At 34.6% G+C, this 22,224-nt stretch overlaps 1 protein-coding gene across 7 annotated transcripts in view; it reads right to left on the bottom strand.

The window, feature by feature from the left end:
- AKAP9 (A-kinase anchoring protein 9) overlaps positions 1-22,224 on the bottom strand; it is a 143,426-nt gene that overhangs the window by 100,024 nt on the left and 21,178 nt on the right. For 6 of the 7 annotated variants that reach the window (XM_036230337.1, XM_036230333.1, XM_036230335.1 and 3 more), the window contains 5 exons: positions 11,087-11,140; positions 10,566-10,736; positions 9,610-9,765; positions 8,591-8,788; positions 1,711-4,092 (listed from right to left, as the gene is read on the bottom strand). In XM_036230337.1, coding sequence (XP_036086230.1) covers positions 1,711-4,092; positions 8,591-8,788; positions 9,610-9,765; positions 10,566-10,736; positions 11,087-11,140 — 2,961 coding nt within the window. The remainder of the gene's footprint in view (positions 1-1,710; positions 4,093-8,590; positions 8,789-9,609; positions 9,766-10,565; positions 10,737-11,086; positions 11,141-22,224) is intronic. The other variant, XM_036230334.1, reaches the window with a different exon arrangement.

Here is a 22,224-nt window from a genome sequence, read left to right as displayed (position 1 = left end):
AATAACCTGGATTTGTACTTCAAAATTATTAATTTCTTTTCAATTATAAAAAAAATCTCTTAACACCCGTATTTATTTTGGTTTCAGTGAGAGATATCTATTCTATTTACTAAGCTTAGGCCCAAGAGTAAAAGTACTTTTTTGTGGCCTCAGCATTATTTCTAAGCTTATTTAGATTGCTCTTAGGTATCACTGTTGTGTAAATTAATGCCCAATTTCTTCTGTGAGCCTCTCCCCACGCACAGACCTTACTCTCCTCCCCATCAATGAGGGGGCTTTGTCTTCATAGTGATGAGTGGGTAGGAACAGTTTACAGGCTTGCCTCCCTTTACTTTCTGTAAGTGAATGTCAAGGGGAGGTTATCCAAATGCCACTGAAAATGTCTTCAGCAGGGAAAATAAAATTCTTACTGAGAAAATTTTGACAACTTCAAAATCAGGTTCTCTCCCAATAATGCTTTTAAAAAAATTTTAAATGATTTTTAGGAGCATTTAAATTAAATTAAAATAAGTTAATGGTTTTGAAAACAATTCTAGATATTTAACAAAGCATTAATAGTTGAGCAGTTTGAATTTCTTATCTCTATTAAGATGAAAAATACTTTACATTTGATCTAACATCATAAATATGAACATATTAAAAAAAACTTTCCAGTGGCTTACGACTGTATATAGAATAAAATCTCGACATCTTACAAAGTTTGTGAGACTTTCCAAGAACTGGTCTCTTCTTCATTCTCTTCTTCTTCCACTCTCCTCTTAAACTCAACTAAACACACTTTCATTTTGTACCTCAGACTCACCTATGTTTTCATAATTGCTCTAATTTCCTTGTGGCAGGCTCCCTGTCATTCAGATCATGGTTCATGTCAATTCCTATCAGAGAACTTTCCTGACCACCCTATTTATTCCTGCCACCACCACTGCCCCTCATTTTCTATTACATCATCTGTTTTTCATTCTTCATAGGACTTATCACTATTTCTAACTACTCTACTCGTTTCCTTGCTTACTGCCTGCCTTCCTCCCTAGAATATATGTTTTCTGAAAGAATGAATCTTCTTTCTCTTGTTTTCCACTATACTCCTATACTTGGCAAGAGATTCAATAAATACCTGTGGAATTTTTCTATTATTTCTAATATTAGTATCTGGCAAATATAAATTGTCAGGAGTGATCTATTATTACTTATTACATGTATTCTTTAACTGCATTTAGAATAGTATTTTTTCTCCAAGTATAACAATACTCACAGAAAAATTTAAGACTTAAATTGAGATTTTTTTTTTAGAGAAATATGGTTTTCTAATGACTGAACTACTATATAGTGTACTAAAAAGTTTAAGAGTTAATTTTCAGTTGTGGAACCTTAAAAACATCAGTATGAAATGAAATTCTGAAACCAACTCTTAGGATTGCAACAAAATATTAAAGAATAACTCTTCTAAAGCTTAGATTCTCAAATAACTTATTTAAACTCTTGACTTTCCAAAAAAAAAAAAATGTGAACCATTAACTATTTTTTCATTTCCTGAGCAGAATGTACAACACAGAATAACTGAAAGAAAGCCAACAATGTTTAGGAAAAACTAAAGAAATGATAAATAAATGATAGGCCCAAATGAGAATTATATTACATTCACTTTCATTCTCCCATAAGGAGGTTATGTTTTATAAGGATAAAAATATTTTTAGTATAAAATGTACATACCTGTTCTGATTTAAGCACACTGAGTTCCTGCTGCAGTTTATAATTTTCACTTGGTTCAGATGTCCCAAGCAGCGATTCATTTGTCACTGATGGCAAGTGATCCAAAAACAACTGTTCTTGTTTGCTTTCTTTTCCAGTAGCCATATTTTCAAAAAGTACTTTCTCATCCTCTATTGTTTCTGATTCACTGAAATCTTTATTAATTTTCGAAACTGACCCTCCAGAATCCCTGCTTGTTACAGTCACAACTCCATCTTTGAAAGAGCTTAACTGAACATCACATACACTTACATTTTCTGTCCTAGTATGGTTAATTATGATTTCTAGCTCTCTACATCTCAGTAAAACTTGCTCTTTCTCTTGCTTTAAAGATTTAACTTCTTCAGTTAGGTTACTAATTTCACCATGTTTCTGTTTTAATTGTTCAGAAAGATCAGACAGTTTCTCTGACAGTTCTAACTTTTCTCGCTTGGTTACCTCAAGTTTTTCCATGAGTTCTGTTGTATCTTTCTCAACAACCTCACCAGTTTCCAATGGTTCTGCTATAAAAGTTTTATCATCATCAAACACTGAACTTTTAATTTTCACTGTAGTTGGATTTATTCTCTGCAAATGATGAAGCTCTTCACCAAGTGCTTTAAGCTTACTTTCATACTCTACTTCTTGTTTATTTTTACTGTCTTCTAAATCATTTTTTACCTTGAGAAGGCAAGCATAATCTTCCTGTAACTCTTGATAGTTAACTTCAAAATTTTTTTCAGCAAATGAAAAAGTGTTCCTCTGTTTTTCGATCTCTTCAGTTAGCTGAATACATTGTTTTTTGAGGTCCTCATTTTCCTCTGTCAGTATTTCTATTTCTTTTTGCCAGCTACAGTCTTTGGATTTGGAATTAATGGAGTCTATGAAAAGTAGTTTTTCTTCTTGGTTAATAGGAGTATATATTTTCAACATGTCTTCAAGGGCTTTCTTTTCATCTTTAAGAATGCTATTCTCTGTTTCAAGTTGTGCAAATTTTTCCTGAAGGTCATCCTCTTTTTCCTTCATTTGTTTTTCTAATAATTCAGTTTTAAGTTGTAATTCTTGAACTTCTTGTTCAAGTGTACCCTTTTCCATTTCTTCTTGTCTGAGTATTTCAATTTCTTTTTGAAGTTCATTGATTTGAAGAGTCATTTCTTCTGATTTTGAATTCACAAGGGATTGCTGTAAATCTTTTAGCTTTGAAATTTCCAAAATTAATTGATTCTGCTTAGTTATCAAATTGTCTTTTTCAAACTGCATGGTTTCAATCTTTTGACTCATTTCATTCTGTAAGCCATCTATCTGCTGTTTATAGTGAATACCTAAATTATCTTTAAGTTTTTCAATATTTATTCGATGTTCAATTTCTAAATCTTCCTTCAGTTTGGAAAGTTCTTCTTCATGACTAAATAGAAGCTGTGTTCTCAGTCTCTCTAATTCAGCTTCTAGTGATTCAGCCATTCTGTCTAACACAGCATTCTTCTCTCTTTCTAACATTTCAAGTTTTATCTTATAATTTGTAACTTCTGCTTCATGTTTTAATTCTAGTTCCTTCCTGAATTCTGATGCAGAAACAATCTCAGCTTTCAAATGTTCCACTGTACTAAGGGACTTATGTGCTTCATTGAGTTTACCTTCTTGTTCAGCTATTGTCTGTCTCGCTCTCTGAATTTGGTCCCTTGCAAAGCTCAATTCTTCAAAAAGGTCTTCAAGCTGTCTCTGTAGAGCAGAGTTTTCTCCTGAAATTGCTCCTAGTTCTTCTTTGAGTTTTTCCTTTTGAGAATTAGAGTCTTGCAATTTTATATTCAGTTCATTTATTGCTATATTCATTAACTTTATTTGATCTTCATTAACTGTAAAATTTGGACATGATCTCAAAGCATTATCCATTTCTCCTTTATGTTGTGTTTTAAGTTCCTCTATCTGTGATACATGTCGTCTTACTAACTCTTGTTTCATCTGCACTATCTGCTGCCCGTACATCTCATCCAGCTCTGCCCGGAGTTGTTCTAACTTTCTTTGTGTTTCTAGTTCCATTCTTTGCAGGATATCAGTTTCGAATTGGCTATCTTTATGGTTTTTCTTCTGGAGTTCTTCAACTGTCCCCATTAATTGTTTTATTTCCTCAGAACACTGTCTTTCTTTCTGCTTGGAATTAGTCAGCTCTAATTTCATATTTTTTATCTCTTGGTTCTTCTGTACAATCTGATCTTGTAATTCTTCCATTAATTTGTCAGTAGCTATGACTTTATCCTTTAGTTCGAGAGTTTTTTTTTCTTCTTCTATTATTTTTGTATTTAATTCTTTGATAACTGCCTCCTTTTCTTGTATCTCTTTATTTGAGCTTTCTACTTTATCTTGTTCCTTTAAAAATAAAAAAAAATGAAAATATAAAAATGGCTTTTTTAGTTCCTGGCAACATTTGTCACTTACCCCATTACCAAAAGAGTGATAAATGTTTACTTTTTTTTTTTTACCTAATTCTCTAGAAAGTGACTGCCGGGCCTCTCCCTCAATTTTTTTCTAAGTCAATGAGACATAACTTGTGTACCCAATACTACTTTTAAGCAAATATTACAGCAGTTTTGGCTTTCTTGGAAAAATTTTTCTTACATTACTATGATTAAAATTTTAACTTAAAAATACAGTCAGATTAAAATGTGTCTAAACCATTATATTTTCATCTTTCTTATTAAGTGATCAACATTCTAAGCATTTAGTATTTTCTATAGAGTACTTACTACCTACTCTTTATAGTGCTAGAAGAAATTCTTAAAAATAAATCGAGGTTCTTCCCATGTATTCTAGTGACCTGAAGGTATTTGATGGGCAAGTGCTGTGAAAAGAGTAAAACAACAAAAATAGGTTTCTTTGGGTCTACTTTAACTTCATTTCAGGGACTAAGTGACTTATAATTCCAGGGGCTAAGTGTACACTTCAGGTTCATAGAATTTTACTTAGGAATATACAATGCTTAAGTAGTTGAACCTCAAGCAACATGTAAGACAACTATACTACTTATGACATATTAATTTGCTCCTAGACTTTTGGTTTAAATAGAAATTTGAAAGCAGAACTGATACTTTTTCCTGGTTCTGATTTGGGGCTCTATTTTGGAATTGTAGATAAGCCTAAACCTAGAACACAGACCAAAGCTTATCAGTAATTATAATCATTCATGAGAGTAATTTATAGCAAAAAGGAGTCAAATGGAAGCCCTGGAGACAAAGTTTTGCCTAAGTAGTTAGGGCTACAAACCAAAGTACAAAGAAAAAAGTAAAAGCCACAGAATGGAACAGAATATAAGTAGGTAAGCTAAGTCACCTTAAGGAGACAAGAGTTCCAGGCCAAGGACACTTAAAATTACCCTCTATGAATACATTAGCATATTTAAAGAAAGAATGTCAATGCCTAGAAAAAGGAAAGCCTCTGAGGGAAATGTTGGCAGAATCCATTCCTGTACAGTCCAAGGAACAGAACCAAGGTGCTGTGAGACCGAGCATTCTGATCCCTGTGGGAAAACCATACCTAAGGTAGAAAGCAATGTAGGGGGTTGTAGCAAACAGAATTTAAAGAATCCCAGTCCAGAGGCATGATCATTCCTATTGTGAGATGGCTGGATCAGGTTATCAATAGCCTAAGGCCCTAACATTTGATTCCTCTAACATTCCTTGATCTCATGCTCACTAAAAAACTTTCTATTATTATTATTTAGCTTTTCAAAAGTAAAATTCAATGAACTTGAAGCATATAGATTTCTGGGTTAATTATTTCTCATTGTATACAATCTAGTTTCAACCTGAAACATTGGCTTCTTGAACTTGGCATCTGAGTTCACCTCTGAGATAGCTTAAGTCTCAGTTGATGAAAAATAAATACCAAATCAAACCTCTGAGCCTATAAGTCAAAAGCTAAATTCTGCACTATATAAATTAACCAAGGCTATGAATATTATCCTGTGCAGCCTCTTGAGGGAAATACTATTGGCTTTTGTCTTGGTATCACATATGCCATCCAATATCACCATAAATTATGACCAAGTACTGAACCTTTTTATTTTAATTTCTGCTTTACAATATGACATTTAAATCAGTTTAATCTCTTACATCTTGGTGTTTTCAATCTGTAAATTAAAGATAATACTATTTCTTTTGTCTCAGAATATACTCAAAGCTAAAATAAAATAAATATATTAATATTTAAAAACTAAATGTATTCACTGTGCTATATATATATCTATATACTAGAAAACCTATATGACATTTGTGAACTAAAAAGTAAAATCATTTAATGGTGGTTAACTTCAGTTAAACTGTTAAATAAATTGCTAGCTCTAAAAATGTTAAAATTGTTATAAATCTGTAACATTTTTACTTCTTAATTTTCTATGGAAGAAAACCCTCATAAAAGTTTCACTAAATTCAAAAGTATATCACCTGATATAATTGCAAACAAACAATAATTCGTCATTCAACTATTAAATACAAATTAATGAGTTATTTTTCTTAGTACCATTTATTTCAAAATACATAGTTTTAAACCACTTATTCTGTGTTGCCAAAAAAAAAAAAAAAAAAAAAGATACCCCTGTGGTTGAAGATACAATCCCTCTACTTTCAGAAATAGATCTGAGAGAATGGGGAATAATATACTTCCTGCCAGTGACAACTGCACCATGGGAAGTTCAGAGAATTAAGACAATATGAATAAGCCTGGAATCATCAATGTAATTGTCTAGGGGATCAAGACAGTCTCAATGATCATCCTAATACTCTAGTCCCTTAGCTACTTTGATGAAACTACTACTCAGAGAGATTCAAAGAGAAGAAAAGGAAAAAACTATGATATATATGTAATGAAAAAGAGAATGACAATAAAAGAATTCTTGCTTATAAACAAAGGTTATTCTTCCACATAAATTATTTAAATTTTAAATAATTCCAAATTATTGTGCCAACTAAGTATAATACAATAAATACAATAAAATCCCATTTCTAGGCCCTTCTAACCTAGGCCTGGGCTGTTTCTACTTTGCTGTTTCTACTGTTTTCTAGTTAAACTACTTTTTGCTCCTTAAGCATTTTCAATATGCCTGGGTCTTTATGCACAGTACATTCAACCTGTGTCTAAAACATCCTCCTCATCTCTATCAATTCAGATTCATATCAATTTGTTCACTTATTTATCAAATAAGTACTGAGTAGTTGCTATGTGCCATAGATGATACCAACTGCTAAGGGGAAAAAAAATACAATTAAAAATGGATGGGACCAACTTACACTTCCTACATAACCATAACCTCTTCCCTAAAGCCTACCCTGAATCGCTTCCTTTATGAACCCAGACCTACTCAAAACTTTCAACATACCTTGTATCTACACTTGTCCTTGTTTTGTGTTGTCTTGTGTTCATGCCCTACTAAATCATGAGTTCCAGTGAAGAAAAGGGAACATTTTAATCATCGCTATCTCTTTCAAAGATCTGGTACAAAACAGGTGTTTTGTAAACATCTACATAATGATTTTTAAATTACCTTGGTTGTAAAGCATGTCCATTTGATAATTTCGATATCTTAAAATTGTATATTTCCTATTTTCCTGAGAGTACATACAGTTTCTGAAGTCATTCTACCTAGGTTTGAAATTGATTCTATTAACTTATTATCTTTATACTTGGGCAAACTGCTTCATCTTGCTTTGCCTTGGTGTCCTTATATGTAAAATGGAGGTGATAGTGGCAATTCTGCCTCATAAGGTTGTAATGATTCTGTGAGTTAGTATGTAAAATGCTTTGAATACTGCCTGCTACCAAGTGAACGAAAATAAATGCTAGATAATACTTTTATTATTAACCAAACTATTCTTGTCTTGGTAATTCCTCAACTTCTTCCAGAAGACTCTCCTACGTTTATAAAAAAGCACTGTATTGTATGTACAGCCTATCCTCATTATCACAAATTCTGTATTTGCAGAATTCACCTACTTGCTAAAATTTATTTTTAACCCCCAAATCAACACTCGCAGTAATTTTCAGAAGTGTATAGAGTGGCAAAATATTTGAGTTTCTAGACATGTATACTGCCAGGTGACATCAAACAAAGCAACCATGCTGCCTTCTTATTTCCGCTCTCATATGGATAAGATGGATGGAGAGGAGGATGCAGAAGGTAGCGGGCAGTGACATGTAGTTTAAGAAATTCTGACTCTGGCCTAGGTGAAGGGAGTTTGAATCCCAATTCAGCAACTGTTAGTGGGGCAGCCTCAGGAAAGTCATTTGACACTTCTGAACTTCATTTGCTCTTTTGAAAAACAAACAAAATTTCATCTAACAGAATAAGTAGTTTTTAGGATTTAAGATTATAATCTATGTGAGATATATACATGTGTGTATCCCCAAGGAGCACTTATTTGCTAAATAAGTGTTCCTGGCAACTGTATAAAACATAACTATAATGAATAAATACAGTTAACTATACTTTTTCTAATTAAAATCCATAAAATCATTTTGTCATGAAAATATTTTTGAAATTTCATAACCATGGTTAAATTGAGTAGAAATAACTTTAGATTAAAAAAAAAAAGGATAGAAATTCTGGTTATAAATTTAGACTCTCCTGAAAACTCAGTTTAATACAGGCTGATCATTTTCAAGGAATTCAGTAATGAGTACCATCTTAAAAACTATTACTATGAAATTCCTAATTGCTTTTGAAATAACTTATTTTACAAACTTAAAGAGCTTTTCTTAATTATAAAGTTTTGTGACTCATGAACATAACAAAAAGATAAACACTTGCACACAAAACTTTAAAGTTAATTGTAAAGCTGCTGCAAGTTGGCTGACTTCTTTAAAATAAACATACCATTTCATATGCTCTAATTTTCTCTTGTAAAAAACTGATTTGCATTTTAAAGTCTTCTTTCTTTTTCTGATAATCTTCTAATAGAAGGTCTTGTTCTTCCAGCTGTTGCTGATGAGTGAGAATTTGCTGTTTGGCTTGTAGTAAATCTGCAGCTGTGCTACTGTGAGTGCTGTTTCTCAGAGTTTCACTAACCTGTAACTTGAAAACAGAAAGAAATACCAAAGTATTAAATTCTAAAGTGACTGCACCAAGGAACAGACATCTTTTGGGGTACTACTTAGCTCATAATTGCGGAAAAAATGTGCTGAATTCACAGGCTTGAGAACCAAGCAAATATAATTCCATGGATGATTATGTGAGTATGGGTACATTATCCAAACTAAACCAATAACACTATCTTTCCCACGATAAAGCAGAGAGAAAGGAGTCTAGTGAGAGAGATAAGACTGAAGTAGACATGCAGAAAGAAATGGGGCCTGAAAGAGTACTTCCTGGATTCCTGATAACTTTCTAGTTTCTGATCCTGATCCATTTCAGAGGCCTGGTGGTATTTCTGTCTTGAATTCTGTAAGGTAAGCCTATATCCTTACATAAAATTCCTCTTGTTTGCTTAAGCTATCTCAATTTATTTTCCATTGTGTGGCATCAGAAAGCTTGATTAATTCAATTTAATTCCTATGGCTCTAATTAAAGGTAAATGGAGTATATTCAGTCTAGTTGCCATTTTAGGCAAACATAGGATATGACTACATGTTAATGACTGCAAAACTCCACCCAATCAAACTTAAATAAATACAGACAAAGAAGAAACACAAAGAAATAAAAGCAGGAAACCACTGAAGAAGTATGAACTGAATTCTTGGTTAACATAATAAAAGGTATTCACTAATTTTTCCAACATGATACATAATAAGCAAATGGATTTTAAACAAAATTAAATTTGTTCTGAAAAGTATAAAAAAAAAATTTTAATTCCTTTCTAAAAAGCCAATAATTTTTGTTCTATTAGTAATACTTACATGCTGAAATTGAATCTGTAATTTTTGACTTTGTTCTGTCAGCTCTAAAAATTCTCTCATTGTCTCATCCTTTTCTCTCCTTGCTTGCTGTAAATTAGCAGTAAGCTGAGTTATGATGCCATCTCTTTGTTTAATGGCAGCTTCAAATTCTTGCAACTAAAAGACATCAGTGAAATTAATAAGTGCTAGACTTATTTTTTTTTAATAAAATTGATTATTCTACAGGAAACTGTTTTCCAAAAATATGATATTTAAAACTCATCGGTAGAATTATTATAACTTGTAAGCAATCTTTTCCATATTTGAAAGCTGTCAGCTTGCACGGATTGGTTTTACTTCCATATCAACTTTTAAAAACATTATGTGAACTTAGGAACAACCCATTAGGTCTAACATATCCACATCTACTTCTAGAAGAACAGCACCTTTACACTCAGGGATGCCTCGGTCTGTTCCTAAACACCATTATAGATATGTTCAATCCTCCCTTGTTTCTGGAAAGGATGAAATTAAAATGTATTCTGTTATTTTCGTCAAAGTCCTATTTCATTTTGTTTTCATAACCCGACTGCCACAAACAACAGATGTTATTTTAACCACATGAAGTTACTTACAAGGACTCATCGACATGTTTAATGAGTTATAATCATCATATTTTGAGGTGGTTTGCATGATACTTTTCTCTCAGGCTGATTACAAAAACATCTATTCTACTAACGTGATTTCAGCCTACCTATTTCATAAAGTTAAATAAAAGGGACCACATTTTATTAGACCTGTTAATGAAACCCTAGTTTTAAGCAAGGTTGTTTCTGTTTTATATATGGATGGACAAATGACTATGACTTTAAGTTACCATTTAAAAATCCCATCTTTAAAGAATGTATGTAAGCTACCATTCAAATTTCCTATTTTTGGTTTTTGTGAGTAACAAAAGATGCATAAGGTAAACATACTTGCTGCAACCCTTCAGTCCCATAGGTGGCCCTCATTTCTTCCAGTTCTCTGTTTAGCTCTTCGATCTCATGCTGTTTCCCAACTAATTCATTTTCCATCATCTCTAGGTGGGTCTGACTATACTGTGCTCCATGTTCAGAATAAGAATCATCAACACCAAATTCTTCTTCCTAAATCAATCCAAGTTTTAATAATGTAGTACAAGCAACATTCTTCAAAAAGAATTCAAATATGCAAAGTTCATTTTAAAACACCACTCACCACCTGGGAGTTCACTAGTATGACAACCTCCTTTGTTGTTAATGCAATACATAATTCAAGAGCAAAAACAAGGTATCTGCAAATTCTGTTACAACTGAGTTTTATAACGAAAAGTGGATGATTGTATTTCTTTAAACATTAACATCATTTCAAAATCGCCCACAGAAAGAAGTACATGCAGGAAAGAGCTTTGTTAGTAAGCCAGGTGGTTTTAAATAGTATAAAACATTAGTATTATGAGTAGTTTTAAATACTGTACCCTTAATAAATTTGTAGGCTTTCCTGTTCTCACCACAAAACTGCAACCATTTACCTGTATAAAAACAATTTCCTGAAATATTATGGTTTTTAAATAGAATTTTATTTAAACCTAACAATTATACTTCTGCTAACTGTATTCATGCCTCTTTTATGCTTAGGGAAAATGTCTCACTGGCAAAAACAGATATAGTGATTAAAGTTAAGTATCTAAAAGACATTATGACCACTTCAAACATCAATCATTCCTCAAACATTTGAGTGCTGACAATGTAAAAAACACTGTACTATAAACTTTTTTTAAAAAAAGTGATTTAAAATTCTAATTAAGTAGTTTCCATTTTGTCTTCAGAAGGGTAACTATAAACTTCGAATTACTGGACCTTCTACAAAACACTGCATTAAAATTATTTAAATGATTTTATTAAGCCCTATTCATTTTAAAGTAAACTGTTTACTGGTACAATTTATTGAAGGTTGGTAAGCAGGTAGAGAAGTATGAAGAGATGAAGTGAGCAACATTCCCCCAAGAACTTTCCCCTGAGGTGGGTCCTATCATAGCATGCCAACCTGACTGATGTGGACATTTTCCATAACACATTACTGCCTGCCTCTATCACAGACATTTTGTGGTAGGAAGGAGGATGACTGTTAGAATATGTCTGCAAGGTTGACCTAGTGTGAGATTAATTTCAGATCATTTAATCTATTTAATAATACCCTCTTTCCCCCAACAGTCTAAAAATAAACTTCATTCTGCTCATATCTTAATTATTTAAATTTTATAGTAATAGAATCCAAAATAATTAAATTTTTACTGTTAAATACATAAGATAGGATATCTTAGAATTAGTTAGAGCCATATGAACTGCAACACTTTAAAAAGTAAAGATCCTACCTAAGAGTTCTTTGTCATAGTTTGATTTCTTTGTTTTATTCCTAAGGATAATTTCTGAAAAACAAAGCTAAAGTAAAAAGAAAAATTTTACCTTTATGGCAACACAATACTGAAATTTGTGAAAACTATCAGAAGACAAGAGTACTACCTTTACTAAGATTATTAATACCAACTCACTTCTAATAACTTTAAAATTAAAATTCTACATTTCAATTAGCTTTTCTCTATTCTAAAATGAAGCATTTTGATGAGGGTCTATCAAAATTTTACTTTAGAGCAACAGTGTAATGAAATGAATTTTATGAATATCTTCAAATATAGTATTAAGCACTAGCTATTCCTTTAAGTGGTGATATCACTATAATATAAATTAGTTAACTATTTATAATAATAAACCACACCTAACACATTATATAGACAATACTCAATTTTTCTCTAAGTTAATCAAAAATTACATTTGACCAACTCATATGTATTGACTTAAAGCACTACATAATTGTTTTCAAAATTTAATTATGTTGTTATAAAATCTTATCAATACTAATACATTTCAAAGGTTTAATGTCACATAAATAGGAAATAAAAGATTCACCAAAACTAAACTAAAAAAAAAATATTTCAAAGTCAGAATAGAAACACTTGACAGAAAATTAGAACCATTAAGAGTTAGCAATAAATTATTCTATTTTTTAGTGTGGATAATTGTTTTATCGATACCTAAAGAGTAGAGCATGTATCTCTTCTTTTTACATTAACCTTCTAACAGTATATTTGGTAAACCATAATATGAAAGTAAATTAATAACGTGAAACATGTAAATTATATTAACAGATTCCTTCGATTGAAAAAAAGATCAGCTTCTCTTAATGTCCTTATTCACTGTGGCATTTGTTACTGTTATTTAACCTTTAGGCTATTCTAATATATTCTTTCTGAATTCGCAGATTTACTACTCAATTTGTATAGACAACTTGAAGATTTGAAAAAGTACAAATAAGGTACATTTTATATTTTAAAACATTCTGAAGAGGTGAGTATTATCTCATAAAAATACTATACTGCTAAGAATCCAAAATAACAGGTAGGTACTTGCTTCCTCCCATGAATACAATAAAATTACAACTGAATTACATAGCAATTAACCTGGAGAACCATCTGAAGATTAGTTGCACAGAAGTCCTATATCTAAAAATATAAAGAAGAAGCCACATTGAGACTGGTGGAAGGGAAGAGGAGAGAAACGGATGGCCCCACACCCACATGCGGCAGTTAAGAATCAGGAGGAATATCTTGGCCACAAAGGTCCCTGCTGAGAAGTGAGGGGTCCCAGGCCCACACTCAGCTCCCTAGCCCTGAGCACCAGCAGTGGGAAGAAAACTCCCACAATATTTGGCTGTTAGAAACAGTGGGGACTCTGTCAGTCCTGGTGAGATGAAAGACTACAGAAAATCCAGGCATCCTCTCAAAGGGTCTGCGCACAGACTCTCTCGTACCCAGGCACGAACACTGGGCTTTAGGAGAGGGAAAGCAGCTCAGGAGGTGCCAGAGGGGGAGAATATGAGTTGTGTGGCTTCAGGGCAAAGGACAGAGGAACAGCTGCCACTCTGTTGGGCCCTCCTCTGGTATATCCATCCCACAGGCAGATGCCATCCTTCCTGTGTTGAGCCCTCCCCACTACAAAGCCAAATCTGAATCTGTGTTGGCCTGGTGTAACCTGCTTGCTCCACCCTAGTGACTCTCTGAGACCCCGCCCCACCGAACTCCTGTACCACCTAAGGCACTTTGGAGGCAGAAGGCAACCAGCCCCGCCCCCACACCCCAGGAGGCCCTTTCAGCAGCAAGCAGTTGGCCTTGGCTTGTGCACTACAAGACACACTTTTGGCTGCAAGCAGCCAGCCCCGACCCTTGCTGTGCTCTTTCTTGGACAAGGTTTGAGGGCCTGCAGGCTCCAGGCAGTTGATGACTGTCTCAGTCTATTCTGAACCTTTTGCGGAATGGCCCCAGGCTCATCACTGGCACCAAAACTTAATCTGTATTAAACTACTAAACACCACTCACCCAACCCAGTGACAACCAACTCATCAACTGCCAAAAGGCTCTTTCAATGGCTGAGCCTTACAGCCAGCTAGCAGTTGGTGGCAGGCCTCAGGGTGCCCTCAGCCTATTGCTGAGCTGCTCCAGGCCTAGTACTGGTAGTAGCTGGCCTCAGTTCACAGCGTGGCTTCCCCCATGGACTTCTAGGTCCATCACAAGCAGGGGCCTATTCATTTCAAAAGGCCACAGAACCAAAAAGCTTGAAGCGGGACATCAGAAAACAACAAAACACGACCTAATTAGCCCCAAAAGGAGCATGCCCAAAGGGTGGTCCCATCAGGCACTAGAGCCCCTTGCTGAGAATCCTGCTCCATGGGGTCAGCCCCTACAGAGCAGGTATTAGGTGGTAGGCATTGCCAGTCCTCATAACTAGTCAGACTGAGGGTCAATCCCACCCATTTAATGTGCCAACAACAATTAAGGCTTAACTACAACAGGAGGGCATGTACGGCTCACACAAGGGTCAGTCCTGGAGCACCTTGAGCAGGTGAATAGGGCAATTGCGTCACTGGGCCCCACAGGACACACCTACTAAATGAGGCCTCCTGGCTAAGAATGGGAGACATAGCAGATCTACCTAATACATAGAAACAAACAGAGAGGCAGACAAATGAAGACACAAAGAAACATGTCTCAAATAAAAGAACAAGAGAAAACTCCAGAAAACTTACTTAATGAAAAGGAGGCAAGCAACCTACCAGATACATGGTTCAAAACACTGGTTATAAGGATGCTCAAGAAACTTACTGACACTTCAAAAAAGAGATAGAAAGCATAAAAAGGGACATAGAAACCATTTTTAAAAAGTCAGAAATGAAGACTACAATAAGTGACATCAAGAATACACTAGAAGGAACCAACAATGGGTTAGATGAAGTAGAGACTCAAATCAGCAATTTGGAAGACAAGGTAGCAGAAAACAATCAAAACAGAAAAAAAAGAATCAAACAAAAATGAGGATAGTTTAAGGAACCTCTGGGATGACAACAAATGTAATTCACATTGCAGGGGTACCAGAAGGAGTGAAGAGAGAGCAAGGGACTAAGACCCTCTCTGGAGGAATATTGATTAAAAACTTCCCTCACTTAACCAGGAAACACAAAATCCCAAACAAAATGAACCCAAAAAGGCCACACCAAGACATAACATAATTAAAATGCCAAAGGTTAAAGATAATGACAGAATCTTAAAAGCAGCTAGAGAAAGGCAGCTAGTTCCTTACAAGGGAGCTCCCATTAAGACTGTCAACTGATTTTTCAACAAAAACTTTGTAGGGCAGAAGAGACTGACATGAAATATTCAAAGTGATAAAAAGGAAGGACTACAACAAAGACTGCTCTATCTAGCAAGGATATCATTTGGTATCAAAGGACAGATAAAGAGCTTCCCAGACAAGAAAAAAACTAAAGGAACTGATTGCCACCAAGCCAGTATTACAAGGAATGTTAAAGAGATTTAAGAAGATGGGATGGGCGGGGTGGAAGGACATAAATCTGAATAAGACAGTGACTATGTACCTATCAATAATTACAAATGTAAATGAGCTAAATGCTCCAATCAAGAGACAAAGGATAGCTAAATAGATAAGAAAACAAGACCTATATATATGCTGTCTATAAGAAACCAACTTCAGATGGAAAGATACACACAGACTTTTACTAAAAGTAAAAAGATGTAAAAATGCGGAAAAAGATATTTCATGGGAATGAAAACAAAAATCTGGGTCAGTAATATTGATATCAGACAAAACAGACTTTAAAACAAAGACCATAACAAGACAAAGACAAAGAAAGACATTACGTAAGAATAACAGGATCAATTCAATGAGAGACTTTAACCAGTGTAAACATTTATGCACCCAACAAAAGAACACCTAAACATATAAAGCAAATATTGACTGACATAGGGGGAGAGGTCGACAGTATTACAGTCATAACAGGGGCCTTTAAAACCCCATTGCCAACAATGGGCAGATCTTCTAGACAAATGACAAGAAATTAGCAGCCTTAAATGACACAGTAAACTGACAGATTTCATTGCTATTTTCAGAGCATTTTACCCCACAGCGGCTTAGAATATACATTCTTTTAAAGTGCACCTGGAACATTTTCCAGGTTGGACTGCATGTTAGGCCACAAAACAAGTCTCAATAAATTTAAGAAGACTGAAATATCAAGCATCTTCTCCTATTACAATGGTATAAAACTAGAAATCAATTACAGGAAAAAACCTGGAATATACAAACACATGGAGGTTAAATAATATTTTACTAAATTGTGAATGGGTTAACAATGAGATGAAAGAAGATATCAGAAGGTATCTTAATACAAATGAAAATGAAAACATAATGACCCCAAATCTATGGGACACAGCAAAAGCTGTCCTAAGAAGAAAATTCATAGCAGTACAGGCCTACCTCAAGAGACAAAGAAAATCTCATACAATCTACCCTTACACTTAAAGGAACTAGAACAAGAACAGCAAAAAACACCTAGAATAGAAGAAAGAAAATAATAAAAGATAGGAATGAAAATAAATGATACAAAAATCTAAAAAAACAATACAAAAGATCAATGAAATCAAGAGCTGGTTCTTTGAAAGGTAAAACTGATACACTTTTAACCAGACTCACCAAGAAAAAGTGAAAACCCAAATAAATAAAATCAGAAATGAAAGAGAAGTAACACCTGATTTCACAAAAATACAAAAGATTAGAAGAAAACACAATTATATGCCAACAATTTGGACAATCCAGAGAAATGGATAAATTCCTAGAAATGAGTTATCTTCCAAGACTGAATCAAGAAGAAACAGAAAATCTGAACAGACTGATTATTACTAATGAAATCAAATCAGTAATCAAAAAACTCTTACCAAAGAAAAGTCCTGAACCATATGGCCGTGCAGGTGAATATTACCAAACATTCAAAGAAGAATGAATACCTATCCTTCTTAAATTATTCCAAAATAGTCAAGAGGGAAAGCTCCCAGGGTCATTTCACAAGGTCACCATTACCCTAATACTAAAACCAGACAAAGACATTTATATGTCTGTGTGTGTGTGTATATATAACAATGACCACACACACACACATATACATACATACGCCGATATCCCTGATGAACACAGATGCAAAAATCTTCAACAAAATATTAGCAAACTCAATTTAACAATATGTTAAAAAGATCGTACATGATGATCAAGTTGAATTTATCCTGGGATGCAAAGTTAGTTCAATACCCACAAATCAATTATCATGATAAACAAAATGAAAAATAAATATCACACGATCATATTAACAGATGCAGAAAAAGCGACTGACAAAATCCAGCATCCATTCATAACAAAAACTCTCAGCAAAGTGGGAACAGAGGTAACATACCTCAACATAATAAAGGCCATATATGACAAACCCAGAGCTAATATCAAACTCAACTAGGAAAAGCTAAAAGGATTTCACTTAAGATCAGGAACAAAACAAGGATATTCGCTTTCACCACTTTTATTCACATAGTATCCAAAGTCCTAGCCACAGAAACAAAAGGCATCTAAACTGGAAAGGATGACATTATCTTATATATAGAGAATCCTAAAGATTCAACCAAAAAACTACTAAAACTAATACATGAATTCAGTAAACTGCAGGATACACAATTAGCATTCAGATGTCAGTTGCATTTTTATACACAAATAACAAACTATCAGAAAGAAAAATTAACAATCCACTTACAACTGCATCAGAAAAAATAAAATATCTAAGAATAAATTTAACCAAAGAGGAAAAAACCTGTACTCAAAAAATTAAAAGACACTAAAGAAAGAAACTGAATGAGATACAAATAAATGTAAACATATGCTGTGATCATAGATAGTAAGAATTAACATCGTTAAAATGTCCATACTACATTAGAAATAAATCCATGCCTATATGGTCAACTAATTGATGACAAAGGAGGCAAGAACATGCAATGTGGCAAAGACGGTATATTCGATAAATGGTGTTGGGAAGACTGGACAGATACATGCAAAAAAAATCGAACTGGGCCACCTTCTTACACCATATACAAGAATAAATTCAAAATGTATGAAAGACTTAAATGAAAACCTAAAGCCATAAAAATTCTAGACATACACAGAAAATTGATTTTGGTCTTAGTAACATTTTTTCTGATGTATCAACTCAGGCAAGGGAAACAAGATAAAATAAACAAATGGGACTACATCAAACTAAAAGTTTTTGCATAGCAAAGGAACCCATCAACAAAATGAAAAGACAACTAACCAAATGGGAGAAGATATTCACCAATGATACATCTGATAAAGGGTTAATATTAAAAATTTATTTAAAAAATTTATGCAACTCAACACCAAAAAAGACCAAAAATCCAATCGAAAAACGGGCAGAGAACCTGAATAGACATTTCTCTAAAGAGGACATACAGATGGGCTAAAAGACACATGAAAAGATACTCAATGTCGCTAATCATCAAGAAATGTAAACTAAAACCACAATCAGATATCACCTCATACCTGTTAGAATGACTGGCATCAATAAATCAACAAATAAGTGTGTTGGTGAGGATGTGATGAAAAGGGAACCCTTGTGCCCTGTTGGTGGGACTGCAAACTGGTGCAGCCACTATGGCCAAAGGTTGGGAGCTTCCTCAAAAAATTCAAAATAAAACTACCTTATTACCCAGCAATTCTACTTTTGTGTATTTACTCGAAAAAATCCAAAACGCTAATTTGAAAAAATATACACACCTCTATGTTTGTTCACTGCAGCACTATTTACAATAGTCAAGATATGGACACAACCTAAGTGCCCATCAACAGATGAAAAGATGTGGTACATATATATAATGAATATTACTTGGCCATAAAAAATGACATCTTGCCATTTTCAAACAACATGGATGGACCTAGAAGGTATTATATTAAGTAAATAAGTCAGACGGAGAAAGACTAATATATGATGTCACTCATATGTAGAATCTAAAGAACAAAATTAATGAACACAATAGAAACAGACTCATAGATGCAGAGAACAAACTGATGTTTGTCAGATGGGAGGGGGTTTGGGGATGGGTGAAAAAGGTAATGGGATTAAGAAGTACAAATAGGTAGTTACAAAATAGTCACAAGGACGCAAAGCATAGGTAATATCATCAATAATACTGTAGTAACTGTGTATGCTGCCAGTTGGGTACCAGACTAATTGGGGGGATCACTTGTAAATTACATAAATGTCTAACTACTGTGTTGCACACATGAAACTAAGACAAATTAGTATTGAATGACAACTGTAATTGAAAAATAAAATAAACAAATTACTATACTGCTATTCAGAAAGATTCAGAGGAAAGATAGCTTTATTTTAAAACTCTAAAATCACTTTCACACAAAACTTTTCCTTTCAGTGAACATTAGCTGAAGATAAAAGATAACTCACTTTTTAATTTATTAGTAACATCTAAATATTATACTTAATTTGGTAGTACAAACATAAAAATATTAGTAATGGACGTCAATAAAAAATAAGAATCTGATGGTTCATAAAAGTTCATGAAGTGAGGTTGCCCTCGGAGCAGCGCATCCTCTGCCATCTGGGACGCAGCGCTCCACCCCACACAGAAGGCTCCCCCGGCACACACAAAGCCACTGCCTGCCAGCACTGCCCAGTGGCCGCCGCCTGCTTCAGGAAGAAATCCAGCCCCCAAGACAGGGACACCCAGGGCCACCCCTCTGGAGCTCTTGGAAGGCCCACCAGCTGCTGAATCCGCCAGAGCTGCCTCAGCCGAGCTGGAAGAGAGCGGAGAGAGGACCATGTGCGGAGGAGGTTCCTGAGCCTGAACACCAAACAGTTTTCTGAAGAAGCAGGATGCTGATCTAGACATGGAAAAAGACCACTCCAGCGTCTTGAAAGACACGTGGTGTATATAAAGTTTGCGATAGCTGGGGGAAATTTTAGGATTTTACGGAAAACGTGATGGAGTGAGAGACGTCCTCAGATCTCACCCCTTGAAAAACCGATAAGATGAACATCTAAAACTCAACAAAAAAACCCAAACTGCACACCAGCACATCTAAGCATGGGATCTGTGCATAAGAGCTACCACAAGTCAGAACCCCAGGTGTTGGGCAGTGGACTGGGAGAAATAAAGAAGCTGCCTCTAGAAGTCACTGGAGCTCCTTGCAGGAGGAGGGGGAGGAGTGAAGGTGTGGTGACTTCCCTGATCAGCCTACCTGAAAGTGCTGGAACTTCTAGTAGCTGGCAGCAGGGCCCAGTCATCTGGGCATAAAGCAGAGAATGGGACGAAACAGCAGAGAAACAATAGCTGATTTTTATCCACCCCAGTTCAAAACCTGAAGTTGAGCTGCAGTCCCCAACCCCCAACCCAGAGGGCCCCACTCCTATAACCTCTGAGACTAAACACCATGTAGCCCCTGGAGAATCTGAGCAAACATACTGAAACTGTTGCTAACACTGACAGGAACTGAAACAGAGAGTAGTAAGCATGATTAAATATCTATAAGAAAATAAAAAAAGACATTTAGGCTTTATATAAAGCAGGTCTGCAAGAGACTTAGATGCCACCTCCTGGAAACCAAAAGAAAAGGGCCTTCTTTGCAGCAGGCTAAAGAGAGATCTTTATATAATGAATTTTCTTTCTGAAAAAAAAAACAACAGAATACACTTCCGTTAATGCCTAGGTGGAGAAATAGTCCATTAAACACCATGAACAACCAAGGTGACAAGGAATCTCAGAAAGAAAGAGAAAAATCTCCAGAAAATAAGCTTATAGACATAGAAATATGTGGCTTAAATGAGAGAGAATTCAGGATGTTACTTCTGAAAAAACTCAATGAGATCCAAAACAACTCAAATCAACAATTTCAGGAATTGAAAAAACAACTAGATGAGCACAGCAAGGAGACTGAAACACTCAGAAAGAACCAAATAGAACTTCTGGAGATGAAAAAAAAATGCAAGAGTTGAAAAATGAAATAGCAAGCTTAGGAAATAGAGTTGACCAAATGGAGGAAAGGATGAGTGATATCGAAGACAGAAATCTAGAAATAAATCAGAAAGAAGAAGAGAGAAACCGAAGAATGAAAAATAATGAAAGAGAAATTCAAGAACTACCTGATACCATCAGGAGAGGAAACAAGAATAATAGGCATTCTTGAAGGCGAGGAAAAGAAAGAAGGACTAGAAAGCATTTTCAGACAATTGGTGGACGAAAATTTCCCAAATCTAATGAGTGAACTGGAGCCTGGAATTCAAGAAGTCAACAGAACACCCAATTATCTCAACCCAAAAAGGCCTTCACCAAGACACATTGTATTAAAGTTATCAAAAATCAACAACAAAGACAGAATTCTCAGGGCAGACAGGGAAAAGAAGCTGGTAACAAATAAAGGAAAACCAATTAGATTATCCTCAGACTTCTGAGGGCAAACCTTACAAGCCAGAAAGGAATGGAATCAAATATTTAAACTATTAAGTGAAAGGAACTACCAGCCTAGAATAATGTACCCAGCTAAGCTCTCCTTTAGATGTGAAGGTGAAATTAAGACCTTTCCAGAAATACAGAACTTGTGGGAATTCTCCACTACGAGGCCTGCACTACAGGAAATATTGAAAGGAGTCAGTCTACCTAAAACAAAATAACAACAAAAATACATAATTATACATATTTAGGAATAAAGTGACTATCAGGCAAATAGAAGTAGAGGAGTGTAACCCTTACCATGAATAGAGCATTATAAGCTTAAATAATAATAAGAGAGTTGCCATAGCAAGACAGTAATGAACGTTCAACATACATAGGGACAAACTGAGATAACAATGACTGAAAAGGGGGAGGATTCAAAGATCCAAATTCAAAGGGGAAAAGAGATAAGGCACATGCAGAAGAAAATAGATGACTGTATATATATAACTACCTTTTCATATTATGAATGGCAACCACACACCAAAGATTCAGAAGTGAAGTTTATAACGTAAAACAAGAACCAGAGGCAAATCCCACAAAAGCCAACCAAAACAAACAGACATACAAGGTCAAGAAAGCAATGGAAATACCGAGCTACCAGAAAGTCAAAGATAAAATGGTTATAAGAAGACCTCATATTTCAATAA

Source organism: Rousettus aegyptiacus, unplaced genomic scaffold, assembly GCF_014176215.1.
Source record: "Rousettus aegyptiacus isolate mRouAeg1 unplaced genomic scaffold, mRouAeg1.p scaffold_m13_p_13, whole genome shotgun sequence".
Lineage (NCBI taxonomy): Eukaryota > Metazoa > Chordata > Mammalia > Chiroptera > Pteropodidae > Rousettus > Rousettus aegyptiacus.
Note: the sequence above shows the minus strand (reverse complement) of the source record. Positions and strands in the feature narration are given on the sequence as shown.